This window comes from Ornithorhynchus anatinus, chromosome 18 (assembly GCF_004115215.2).
Source record: "Ornithorhynchus anatinus isolate Pmale09 chromosome 18, mOrnAna1.pri.v4, whole genome shotgun sequence".
Lineage (NCBI taxonomy): Eukaryota > Metazoa > Chordata > Mammalia > Monotremata > Ornithorhynchidae > Ornithorhynchus > Ornithorhynchus anatinus.
This window is the reverse complement of record NC_041745.1, coordinates 41999262-42012950: the sequence shown is the minus strand read 5'-3', so window position 1 is coordinate 42012950 and position 13689 is coordinate 41999262. Positions and strand designations below refer to the sequence as shown.

Genomic DNA, 13689 nt, shown 5'->3' with positions numbered 1-13689 from the left:
CCTTCATCCCAAAAATCTGACAATGACTCTCCCCCGCTTCAAAGCCTTACTGAAGGCCCGTCTCCTCCAAGAGGCCTTCCCAGACTAAGCCCTCCTTTCCTCTTCTCCCACTCCCTTCTGCATCACCCTGACTTGCTCCCTTAATTCTTCCCCCCTCCCAGCCCCACAGCACTTATGTATAAATCTGTAATTTATTCATTTGTTTTGATGTCAGATTGGAGTTTTTATGCCAACTACAAAACTCTTACTGCAAATGGTATTCAGCCACCACTCTAAAGTACCAGCTGAGAGAACTTTTTATATTATTGTTAATAATAATAATACTAATAATCAGTGGTAGTTATTGAACACTTACTATGTGCAGAACACAGTACTAAGCACTTAGGACAGGACTGGCAGATACATATTCCCTGCCCATAATGATAGTATTTTTTATACAGTGCTTTCACATCAATTATCTCATTTTATCCTTACAATGTCCTTGTGAAGCAGGTATATTATCCCATTTTACCATGAGGAAACAGAGGCCCAAAGAGGTGAACTCACTTGCCCAAGGTCATTCAGAAAGCCATGGGGCAGAGCTGGGATTAGAACCCAAATCTCCTGATTCATTCATTCACTTGTATTTATTGAGCGCTTGCGGTGTGCAAAGCACTGCACTAAGCACTTGGGAGAGTATAAGACAACAATGAACGGACACATTCCCTGCCCACAATGGGCTCAGAGTGTAGATTCCAGCTGCAGGATCCTTTCCACCACACCCCAACATTCCCGGGAAATAGAAATTAAATTTCAATGAGCTATCAATTTGGTCGAGTCACTGTCCGAAGTCCAACTTTTCCTTGATGAATATTCCTCACTAGACCACTAGAAAACTGAATGTGTAAGATATACCTGTAAGCTCTCCAAGCGTTGTCTCTGTTCCATGAATGATTCCAATGACTTTTCTATTTTAGAGTGTAGCATCAGAAGCCTTCGAAAAGGAGAGACAAGTACAGTTTCACCGATGTTACTCTGGTCAGAAATGAGCATTCGTTGTGGATTTTGTGGTAAGAAAGATGAGAGATGGGGTTGGTGACCACACTGGCCAAAGACTTTCCTCATATGGCTCAGACCAATGAACTCCACTTTTCTCTCTGTCTCCTATCACCCCCAAAATGACAGTAATGGAGTCTCTCATTAGGAACAACGGATGATGATAACAGTAATAATAATAATTGTGGTATTTGTTAAGCAGTTACTATGTGCCAGACACTATAATAAGTGCCGGGGTGGATACAAGCAAAGTGGGTTGGACACCATCTCAGTCCCACGTAGGGCTCACAGTCTCAATCTCCATTTTACAGATGAAGGTCCAGAGAGGTGAAGTGACTTGCCCAAGGCCACACAGCACACGAGTGGCAGAGCAGGGATTAGAACCCATGGCCTTCTGACTCCACTACGCCATGCAGCTTTCCTTTGGCTGCCATGGGCGTAAGACTCCAGGATTGAAGACCAATGACAATATTTGTTAATTGCTTACTATTTGCCAAACATGGTACTGAGTGCTGGGGTAGACACAGGATAATCAAGCCAGACACAGTCCCTGTCCCAAGTGGGCCTCACAATTTAAGTAGGAGGAAGAACAGGTATCGAATCCTCATATTACAGATGAGGAAACTGAGGCAGAGAGACGTTAAGCGACTTGGCCGAGGTCACGCGACAGGTAGGAGGTGGAGCTGGGTTTAAAAGCGAGGTCCCCTGACTCCCAGGTCTGTGCACTTTCTAGACTGTAAGCTCACTATGGGAACGGCTCTGCCAACTCCACTGTACTATATTCTCCAAAGTGCTTATAGAGCACAGTGCTCTACACAAAGTAAGCACTCGATAAATACCACTGATGATGACTGACGACTTGCTCATCCCTACCCGACAATCTCTTTCTAGGGAGCGGAGTGGAATGAGTGCGGTCTTCATCCACCTTAGCTGCTCCGGGCAGACCTGGGACTAAATCCCCAACGTTCCTGAATCTCAAAGCAATGCTCTTTCTACTGGGCCCAACCAAAGCAAGATTCCCTCTAGGCACAAACTATGAACCCAAGCTCTTGATAATAATCCAAAACAGAGGCGTTCTGATTATTTTCCACACGACTCTCGACCCTTACTGTAGATCTAAAGAAACAGTGAGGAGACGTGAAGCCTCCACAGCACTGTAGACTAGGTTTTCTTTGGTTCTTCGGTTCCTGCCGGCATAGAAATCTAATATGGGCACTGGGGAAACATCCATTTTTCAGCCTGCAAAAGGACCGATTACACTGTCAACGACCAGTATTTAAAATGAGCCTTTTGGAAAAAAGTCGCCATTATCACATTTCCACAGCCTCCACGGGAGGCTACCCAGAGCAGGGCATGCCAATGGCAGTGTATGGTACAATATATTTTCCCTCTAGCACATAAAGTGTATAGAAGTTCCCATAAAATATTAGTGTGGAGGTGTTTGTTTATAAATGTGCGGTATTGGCATGTCACTAACTGACTGGCTTCAGAAATTTCTTCTATTTTGCTTTCAACCCAGGGTGCTGTATTAGATTTCTGACACAGAGAGAGAGGGAAGAAGGGGAAGAATTCTTCAATTTTCGGAATGGCGTTCCCTCCTGAGGTGGTGGACCACTGGAGAAAAGAATTTCTGGCTCAAAAGGCTGAGGGGAGCCCCTCTCGCCATAATAATCTGAAGTTCTCCACTTCAAATGTGCCTTAGTGTTAAAAACTGAAGCTGTATCCTGGGGAATATTCAGTCTGGATTCACTCTGGATCACCAAATAAAATCGTAAGGCTCTGGAAGAAGTCAAAAAAGTGAGACAACTCTAGCCCTATCAATGCTGCCAGGGAATTCTATGGTACAGATTGCACTTTCCAGAAATCACCACCATCATCATCCTTAACTTGGGGTTATGCTACTCATAATCTCATTCCCATCTTGTAGCTGCCACGGACACTGTCAATCTGAGGAACTCCCGATTCTCCTGTGCGGCCATGGATTCCACTTAAATCCAGAGTGTTTCCCCCAAAAGCTTCCAGAATCAACTCTGGGCTCGAGCCCGGCTGGGAGACGGGCAAGGGATCATGTATATTAATTTTATTGTACTCTGAAGAATTTAGTATGGTGCTCTGAACACAGTATTCATTCATTCAATCATATTTATTGAGTGCTTACTACGTGCAGAGCGCTGTACTAAGTGCTTGGAATACACAATTCGGCAACAGAGACAATCCCTGCCCAATAACGGGCTCACAGTCTAAAGGGACTCAATAAATAATGATAATGTATTTGTTAAGCGCTTACTATGTGCCAAGCACTATTCTAAGCGCTGGGGTAGATACAAGGTCATCAGGTTGTCCCAGATGGGGCTCACAGTCTTAATCCCCATTTTAAAGATGAGGTAACTGCGGCACAGAGAGGTTAAGTGACTTGCCCAAAGTCACACAGCTGACAAGTGGCGGAGTCTGGATTAGAACCCATGACCTCCGACTCCCAAGCCCGTACTCTTTCCACTAAACCACGCTGCTGGCGTCACTAGTGGGGATCCAGAAGAACAAGTGGCGTGGCCCAGGGGATACAGCATAGGCCTAGGAGTCCAAAGGACCTGAGTTCTAATCTCAGCTCCGCCACTTGTCTTGCTTTGTGACCTTGCCCTTCTCTCAATCCCCTCATCTGTAAAATGGGGATCAGGACTGGGAGTCTCATGTGGGACGTGGATCGTCGCCAACCTGATTAGCTTGTATCTACCTCAGTGGTTACGACAGTGTCTGGCACATAGTAAGCGCTTTAAAAAAGTACCTTTAAAAAGAATAAGAATTCCCCAGAATGGCTCTGAAGGGCCCTCGTCTGTGTAGTCTACGTTGGGAGGGAACGCTTGGCTCGGTCTGATCTCCTTCAGAGCCCACAACAAACCCCCAACGTCGGAATTTCAGTAAGGACTTATGAAAATACCTATTTCCAGCAAAATGGAAGTAATTTGTCACAGACAGAATACTTGGAAAAACTGATGCATCCTTGCCAGTCTATTTTGCCTTTTACTAAATCTTAAAAACTATTGTAGCAATCATTATACCAGGAACTGAGTTTAAATGAACACATGGTTAGAACAGTGCTCAGTGCTTAGAACAGTGCTTGGCACATAGTGAGCGCTAAACAGATATCATCATCATCATTATTATTATTATGGTTACTTTCATTGACTGGGGAGGCAGTGAAGACCAGTGGCAAGACTGTAAGCCTGGTATGGGTAGGGATTGCCTTTATTGCTGAATTGGACTTTCCAAGTGCTTAGTACAGTGCTCTGCACACAGTAAGTGCTCAATAAATACGACCCGAATGAAGAGTATAGTCCTCGGAGTCTGAAAACCCTGGTTCTAGTCCCGGTTTTGCGACTGAATTGCTCTGTGACCGTGGATAAGTTACTTAACCGATCGAGTGAAGAGTATAGTCCTCGGAGTCTGAAAACCCTGGTTCTAGTCCCGGTTTCGCGACTGAATTGCTCTGTGACCGTGGATAAGTTACTTAACCTCTCCAGGCAGCAGTCTTCTCATATCGTAAATGGCATTACGATAGTTTGTGAGCCTTGGGTGGAAAACAAAATGTCCCATCTGCTAACCTTCTATCTACCTCCAGTTTTTAGCACTTAGAAAGCACTTAATAAATGTAGTTATTAAGAAGTTAATATGTAGTTACTGAGAAGCAGCGTGGCTCAGTGGAAAGAGCCTGGGCTTGGGAGTCAGCGGTCATGGGTTCTAATCCCGCTTTCACCACTTGTCAGCTGTGTGACTTTGGGCAAGTCACTTAATTTCTCTGTGCCTCAGTTACCTTATCTGTAAAATGGGGATGAAGACCGTGAGCCCCATGAAGGACATCCTGATCACCTTGTATCCCCCCCAGCGCTTAGAACAGTGCTTTGCACATAGTAAGCGCTTAACAAATACCAACATTATTATTATTATTAGTTATTATAGTGACTAGAAAGTAATTATATGACTAAGAATATATTGCATTCCTTAGAATTCAATTAACCTCATAATGAAAAAGCTTTACATGAAGTTTTATTATTTTCACATCAACACATTTTTTGGGGGTGTAACTCGGCCGGTTTTACACCCAAACACCGAATAAACTTACTTGTCATTCTCTTCAGCAGGAGATTGCTCTCTACTGGAAACCCTGGGGTGAAGGTCAGTCGATTCCATTTTGTCTTCAGTTCAGTGAATCGGTAGCGAAAAAACAAAAAGAATAGAGAGTTGGGCTAAGAAAGGAATCTTGTAAGAAAGTGCATTGGAAAGAGGGAATTCTTTCCTAACTGCCAGGGCTAGCGTCAAGGAACAAACATTATCTTTGTCATTTGTTCCAGATGGCTAGGAGTTATTCTATGCTGAAAACAAGGGTCTTTCATAGGATGTTTCCACTGGAAGCTCGGCATGTTTTGCATCGAATGGAAGAGCCAAAATGATGTCTGCTCCCCTGTTTGGCAACACTTACTTCTTGTGGGAAGTGGTATACTCTTAGACGACTCGGACCTCGCCATCAGACGGACGGAGAAGACTTCGGTATCTTAAACTGAAGTTTACCCGCGTACCCCAGAACACACACATCATAAATTCTTCGACAACGTGGGTGAATTGGGAATCGTCACATGGTGAGGTAAGTTCTCCTATAGCCTTCAATGTAACTTCTTGTTTCCTGTTTCAGAGCCAACCTTAAGATGAAGATTGGGCTTTCTTCTAGACTGTGAACGTTGTGGGCAGGAAACCCGTCTCCCAATTCCGTTGCACTGCACTCTTTCCCAAGCACATAGTACAGAGCTCTGCGCATAGTAAACTCTCAACGATTGATTGATTTTAGGAAATGAAAAATACACTAGAGCTCATTCCTGACATCTCCTCTCCCCTTATTCCCTTCCCTCCATTATTTCTAAGGATTTTCTTGATCTGCGGGGTACATATATTCTGCGTAGCCAAAACAGGGCTTCCGGTATATTCAGTGAAGTGACTTGGCGGGGACATTTGGCAGAGCTGGGATTAGAAACCAGGTCCTTCTGGATCATTCATTCATTCATTCAATAGTATTTATTGAGCTCTTACTATGTGCAGAGCACTGGACTAAGCGCTTGGGATGAACAAGTCGGCAACAGATAGAGACAGTCCCTGCCGTTTGACGGGCTTACAGTCTAATCGGGGGAGATGGACAGACAAGAACAATGGCAATAAATGGATCCCAGGCCCATGCTCTGTCCGTTAAGCCACGCTGCTTCTCTGAGGCACCAGAGAGGTGGCAACAGAGGACCAACAGGCAGTGGCCCAATGCCACCGACATGCCCACGGTAGCCAACTGGCAGCCAGGGCAAACTCGGCCACACTGGGATAATAAGCTCACTCCAGTTTACCCCTGTTCGTGGAGCTGCGTGGCCAAGTGGAAAGACAACAAAGATGGGCGTCGGGAGCCCTGGGTTCTAATCCCGGCTCCGCCCCATCCCCTCTGGGTGATCTTGGGCAAGTCGCTTCACTTCTCTGGGCCTCAGTTAACCTCATCTGTAAAATGGGGGTTAAGACTGTGAGTCTCATGTGTGACACAGGCAGTGTCCAATTTGATTAGCTTGTATCTGCCCCAGCACTTAGACGAGTGCCTGGCACTTCGTGAGCGCCAAGCAGTGTGGCTTAGCGGAAAGAATACAAGCTTGGGAGTCAGAGGATAAGGGTTCTAATCCCGGCTCCGCCACCTGTCAGCTGCGTGACTTTGGGTAACTCACTTCACTGCTCTGGGCCTCAGTTACCTCATCTGCAAAATGGGGATTAAGGCTGTGAGCCCCATCTGGGACAACCTGATAACCTTGCATCTCCCCCAGCGCTTAGAACAGTGCCGGGCACATAGTAAGCGCTTAACACATACCATCCTTATAATTATTATTATTGTTATTATTCTTAGGCAGGAGGGCCCATATCCTGCCATGGCCCACTCGACCCAACCATTTCTAGGATTGCGGGGGTGAGGCGGGGGTAGGACTGAGCCTGCGAGTTGTTCATCGAGTGGTTAGGACCTGGAGTCCCAGAGGGTGTCCGGTGGGTCTTGGATCCCCACGTTGGGCAGTGGGGCACGGAGAGCACTCTTGCAGCGGCTACGGTTCCTTCCAGCCCAGGGACCCTCAAAACAAAAGGTGGGAATGGTCCTGGCAGGACTGCTTTTCCCCTACAGCGCTTTCACATCAGGAATCATAGTTCCGCTCGCATTTAATCATGCCAGGGTCAGAGGCAGCAAGGCCTTGGGAAAAGAGGAGAAAACTGGGTTCTAGTCCCAGCTCTAGCCTGCTGGGTGACGCTGGACAAGTCATTTAACTTCTCTGGGTCACATCTGCCCCAGCTGTAAAATGGGGAGAGGTCATCTACTCCCCCTACCTCCTTGTCTGTAATCCCTGTGTGGGATGGCTACTGGGTCCAATCTGAATATCTTGGATCTAGCCCAGCACTTGGCATGTCATCAGAGTCCCAATGATTATTATTACTACAGCATTCTCTGAAGGATGAGGAGAAGCAGGCATTATCATTCCCATTTCAGAGATGAGGACAGTGAGGCTCAGAGATGCTATAATGGTTTGGCCCAGGACAGTGATTCAGGTCGGGGGCAGAGCTAGGATAAAACATCTGGTTCTCCTGATTCTCGGGCCACGCGTGGAACGATCCAACGGATCGAGCTTCCTCGGGGACGGGTCTAATGCGGAGCCAGAAGCCAAACTGCACGAAGGCTATAAAGAATGAAGGGAAATGTGGGAACTGGGGGAGACCTTGGAGGACGGGGGGATGTTGCATAAGGAGCAAGGGTCCAGGGAAGAAGATGGCTTACATCTCTCCCCTTCATCCCTACTCTCCTGACTGCGATGTCTATCCCTCTGGGTTTGCTTTGATAACTTCAGACAGGCAGTAAAAGACTCTCCATTTATAGAACTGTAGTTTCATTTTTAAGAAATAGACAGGGGTAATAAGTAACTTTTAGTGATTGATTCTTTTTCCATTTAAAAAAGGCCTACGTGGGCTTTGAAGTTCCTACCTAACTGAGATCAATGAATTGAGGAACACGTCCCCCTATTTGTTCAGCTAGATAATTTTATTAGAGAATACCAATGGAGATATTTTCTGTTTTTCAATGACATTTACAGCCTCCTGCAGCTCAGCCCTCCCCTCCGTACCCTCTTTATGACGCCTATGAGGTATTCATTGTCTTGTCACATAACTGGCTTACCAGAGCGCTTAACATTTCAGTGGTCCCCGACTAATTAAGCACGGAATTTGATTTTTTAGTAGTGTAAAACTATTTTTTTTCCCCCCTTCTGAATTAAAAATGAGCTTGCTGGTGACAGAGCCTCAGTCCAGGGCCAACCTTCGACTTTGCATCCCAGTTCACCGATGCTGAGCGGAAGGGGGTAGGACACGGCTAGACTAGGGCCAAGGCGGATAGAGAACAAAACTCCCGATGGGATCTAAAACGTACGCAGAATATCTTCCTAAAAATCTATCTCGCAAAGAGTGCTAGGCGATAAAGGAGGGCCGAAGACAGGGAGGATAGGATGTAAAAGTTTTCAGTTACTAACTAAACCATTCTTTTTTGAAATGGCCAAACCGATCGGTGGTTCGAGCTGCTTAAATACATGTTGCAACTCTTAACTCAGTGGGATGTGCTTCCGATAAATCAGTTGGGTTTACAGATGAAGAATCAAGTATGCTAACTTAATGGGCACGGTCACTGGAGTTACAAATCTGTACTCCTTCCTAAATGAACCGCAAACTGTTTAATCCAATGAATTTTCTAAAGACCGATGGACTTTTTGGACCTTTCGTACCACAGAAATTTGCAAACTGCTCTTGGACTTTAATTCATTCATTCATTCAATCGTATTTAATGAACGTTTACTGTGTGCGGAGCACTGTACTAAGTGCTTGGAAACTACAATTCGGCAACAGATGGAGACAATCCCTACCCAACATTGGGCTCACAGTCTAAAAGATATGTTTTGTGTCCGGTGTACAGACAGGGAGACTTATCAGGCCGTCCTTTTATCTTTTTGAGCAAAATGCCAAATTATTACTCTTTGATACTCCAGCACTTAGTACAGTGCCTGGCACACAGTGAGTGCTTAACAAATACCATTATTATTATTATTACTATTATTAATACAATGAAAGATGCAGAAGGTATAAAAGCAAGAGTCTGAGCCGAACCATCACCACCATTTTGTCACTGAATGGATAAGAAGGGGAAAGAGGCTCTTGCTACATTCTGGAATAATTACCCATCTAAATGTCAGCTGTGGGCACGTGATCAGGCGTTTTATGGGTAAAAAGAATGTTCCCTTAAGTCCGTATTTAATTCCAATATGGAAATACAGTCCACATTCACCTTAAACCTAGTCACATCTCAGTATATAGATCTTCAGGGCTCCCTGACTTAATTCTTTATTTTATGAAAAGGTTTTACACTGTGCACAAGAAGCAGGGCAGATCTACAAAACATTACGTAAAAGTTGCCGCTTGGAGATTTTTGTCAGAATTCAAAAATAACCTTATATCCAAAAAAATCCACTTTTTAAAAACCAGGCATAAATGTAAATGCCTATTTGTGCCATAGTTATTTAACTATTTACAGAAGCCCATAGAACTATTTCTATTTATCTACTGAAATAACCCTAGGTTGTCAAAACATCACAATTGGAGCCAAATTAAAGTCAAAAAATATGAGTCTGATCACAGCAAACCTAAATATATCTTATTAGATTTGACACTGTTTAAAATTTGACCTAATAAAACCGATCAATCATGGTATTCATTCACCATCCCTCAAAATGTTAATACCGCAACAATATGGGAAGTCTAGAAATTGCTTGGTTCTAGTTATTTAGCTAGAAAAGGAGGGGCAAAAACTCCATCTAGTCAAAATCAAGCCCAAAGTGTTTGAAAATGAGGAGTTTTCTGGTGAACTGTGCTTTGATTTTAATAAAATATCAGATTAATCCACTTGAACCCTCTTTAGAGGCTGATAAGAGAAAGCAAATACAGCAAATGTAGATAACTCCAAGAAGATATACTACCTATGGGCACATTATATGTAAGGTGGCCTTGGGGGGAAAAAAATAATATCCATCTAGAAGTTCCATGCTTTAATTCTAAAATTTGCATATAGGATTGATAGCTTCTTAATGGTAGTTCCCATGATAGGTGTAATTGATGGTTAGTAGCTGAAGTCAAAGTCACAATTTCCATTTCCTACAATAGACTGTGGTAACAGACTGCTAATATGTTTGAGAATCAACGTCATGAAAATGTAAATTTTACATCATGGGAACTGCCCAAAAGTTGCAGCTTTCCTAGAAATATCGAAATTCCTAAAGAACCGACAAATCGGTCCGGTGAGACCCCCGTGACACTATATCAAAGCCTGGATTTAGCCAGGAATCAGTAAGTGAACGGGAATGTTCGACTAACCTTTTGGCTGGTCATTCTTGATCTTCTGAATTTTACAATTTGGAGATGATGAAAATGGACTGATTTGACGGGTTCCTGTTGTTGGTGAAAACATTTCTGTGAATTTCCTTCTGGGGCTGGAAGGCGTCACATCGAGTAGCTAAACATCAATAGAAAAAAAAATGTGTTTGTGGTAAATAAGGGAAACTGGCAAAGTTTCTTCCTGGAGTCTGGAAACAACAAAGACAATGCCAATTATAATATCTATGACTGTGGTATTTGTTAAGCACTATGTGCCAAGCACTGTGCTAAGCCCCAAGGTAGATTCAAGATAATCAGGTCCCTCAGGTTCAAAGTCTAAGTAGGAGGGAAGAATAGATATTGAATACCCATTTGGCAGCTGAGGGAACTGAGGCACAGAGAAGGCGAGGGATTTGCCAAAGGTCACAAAGCAGACAATAATAATAATAATAATAATGATATTTGTTAAGCACTTACTATGTGCCAAGCATTGTTTTAAGCACTGGGGGGGCTACAAGGTAATCAGGTTGTCCCATGTGGGGCTCCCAGTCTTACTACCCATTTTACAGATGAGGGAACTGAGGCGCAGGGAAGTTCAGTGACTTGTCCAAAGTCACACAGCTGACAAGTGGCAGAGCCGGGATTAGAACCCAGGTCCTTCTGGGTTCTAATCAATCGATGGATTGATTGAGTGGGTCCTTTATAAGCAAAAGTAAATCTGGCAAAATGATGTTTTCTGAAATGACCAACTAGAAGAACAGGGGCTGGAAATGAGACCCGATGATCAACTGTTAAAGGATTATGACTAGGCAGCCTGGCGAAAGGGAAGCCCAAGAAGCAGCGTGGCTTAGTGGAATGAGCCTGGGCTTGGCAGTCAGAGGTTGTGGGTTCTAATCCCAGTTCCGCCATTCTTCAGCTGTGTGACTTTGGCAAGTCACTTAACTTCCCTGTGCCTCAGTTCCCTCATCTGTAAAATGGGGATGAAGACTGGGAGCCCCATGTGGGACAACTTGATTACCTGTATCTATCCCAGTGCTTAGAAGGGTGCTTGTCACATAGTAAGTGCTTAGCAAATACCATTACTATTATTATGTAACCTCGTAACTACATCTGAGCAGATGAATCAATCGTATTTATTGAGCGTTTACTGTGTACAGAGCACAGAACTAAGCGCTTGGGAGGGTACGATACAGCAGAATTAGCAGACACAGTCCCTGCCCACAATAGCTACGTCGAGACAAAGCTACTAAAAAGAGGCTCCTGACCCACTATTGTCCACCTCCTCGGGGGAAAGAACTAGAAGGAAAAAAAAACAACTTCTCGACAGGACAGTCCAGAGTTGAAACACCCTCATTCCACTCCCCCTGGAGACTCTTAAGAATGGGATAAAATCCACTGCTATCCATCAATCAATAGGATTTTTTTTAAAACCTATCTTGATTTGTTTAAATGTCACCCTGCCTTAAGGCAGGGACCTGAATTAAGTGACCCCATGAAGTCTCTTCAAATTGAAGTCTCCACTTGCTTGTTTCTTTGAGGGACTTTATGAAAAATCATCCAACACAGATTAAGCCCATGACCTGAATGTATACCAACTGTCATCTCAATCACTTCCTCTCATTCCTAAAAAGGGACCCGCCAAAATTACTGAATATGAGAGTACTACAAGTCCGACTTCAAGCCAAAGGCATATTCAGTGGAAAAACAGGCTAAGAGAAAAATGGAAATTAAGAGGTGGGCCAACATGGTGAAATGGTCACGCTAAGCTTTTAATTTTGACATTTAAGTTAAAAGCTCAATTCTCTACATTATTCACTAAAATTCTCATGGCGGAGAACGTAACTGCCCCCTAGTCAATAAGTCTTCAAGTTTCAAGTACTGAGTGTTTAGAACAGTGCGCTGCACCCAGTGGGTGGCTCGACAAACACTATTACTGGTTCTAACACCGATATACTGAGGTCGAATGCTGCTTAGAGCTCAGCCTTTAAAATAAAAAAGCAGCAGAACTTGGCTCTAAGGATGTAATGTTATCTGCTCCCAAACCTTGTACCTTTAGCACTCTTTCTTCGATGCACATAAGAGTTTTCACACCTTTGCCCTACACCTGAAAACTCAACCTGCAATATCTGATTATGACTCCATGGCAGGGTATTCGGGTTGGGAGAAAGGGGGTTAAGTCACCTTATCAGGGTGTTACTACCTCTCCATCTTGAGTTTTCACCCGTTTATATGTATTCGGTCATAATCTATGACATTCATCCAATCCCTGCTCTACTCTTGCAGGAATTTATTGCCCAGAACCATTTCACTGTAGGTGTCCAAGAAATGAAAGTCACTACCTCGGTGTACATTTGGGTCAATCTATTTTCTCCCCAAAAATTATTTTATCCAATTGCAAAAATGTCTAAACACCACACTATACACTACATATTTCTTTCCAGCTCACAGAAAATCACTGTTTGCCTCTGTCCCTCTCGAGAGATAAAAATCACATACTCTTTTTTAAAAAAGTCAAAAGATTCCAAAAAGGTAGGGAAAAATGTCAGTGTTCAACTTTGAACATGTGGATACGTGTGAAGAAATTAGAAATTTGCCTTTCCTTCTTGTAACAATAAGAACTCGTTCATTCAGTCATATTTATTGAGCGCTTACTATTGGCCGAGGTGGGATTAGAACCCAGGTCCTTCTGACTCTCAGGCCTGCGCTGTAGCCACAAAGGCCATGTTGCTTCTCTGTATATCAGTACAAAAGAACAGAGGATGGGCATAACCAAGTACTTTGAATGTTTATTGTATAGTATAGTGGCTCTGCACGCAGTAATAGGGAAGCGGCATGGCACAGTGGATAGAGCACGGGCCTGGGAGTCAGAAGGTCATGGGCTCTAATCCCAGCTCTACCACCTGTCTGCCAGGTGGCCTTAGTCAAATCGCTTCACTCCTCTGTGCCTCAGTTACCTCATCTGTAATATGGGGATTGAGACTGTGAGCTCCCTTATGGGACAGGGACTGTGTCCGATCTGAGGTGCTTGTATCCACCCCAGCGCTTAGCACAGTGCCTGGCACACAGGAAGAACTTAAATATCACATTTATTATTAGTAAGAGCTCCTATACTTAACAAGATGCCCTAAGCCTCTTGTCTTGTCTTCCGCTGCGAGTCATCTCCAACCCATAGCGACTCCATGGACACGTCTC

At 44.0% G+C, this 13689-nt stretch overlaps 1 protein-coding gene across 7 annotated transcripts in view; it reads right to left on the bottom strand.

Annotated features, from left to right (window-relative positions):
• LOC100682067 (integrin subunit beta 3 binding protein) overlaps positions 1-13689 on the bottom strand; it is a 39075-nt gene that overhangs the window by 16199 nt on the left and 9187 nt on the right. For all 7 annotated transcript variants that reach the window (XR_005661025.1, XR_005661024.1, XR_005661023.1 and 4 more), the window contains exons 3-5: positions 10498-10636; positions 5153-5225; positions 895-973 (exon numbers count right to left, since the gene is read on the bottom strand). Coding sequence is in view for 4 of the 7 variants with exons in the window: in XM_039914606.1 (XP_039770540.1) it covers positions 895-973; positions 5153-5225; positions 10498-10636 (291 nt within the window). In the remaining 3 variants the exon portion in view is untranslated. The remainder of the gene's footprint in view (positions 1-894; positions 974-5152; positions 5226-10497; positions 10637-13689) is intronic.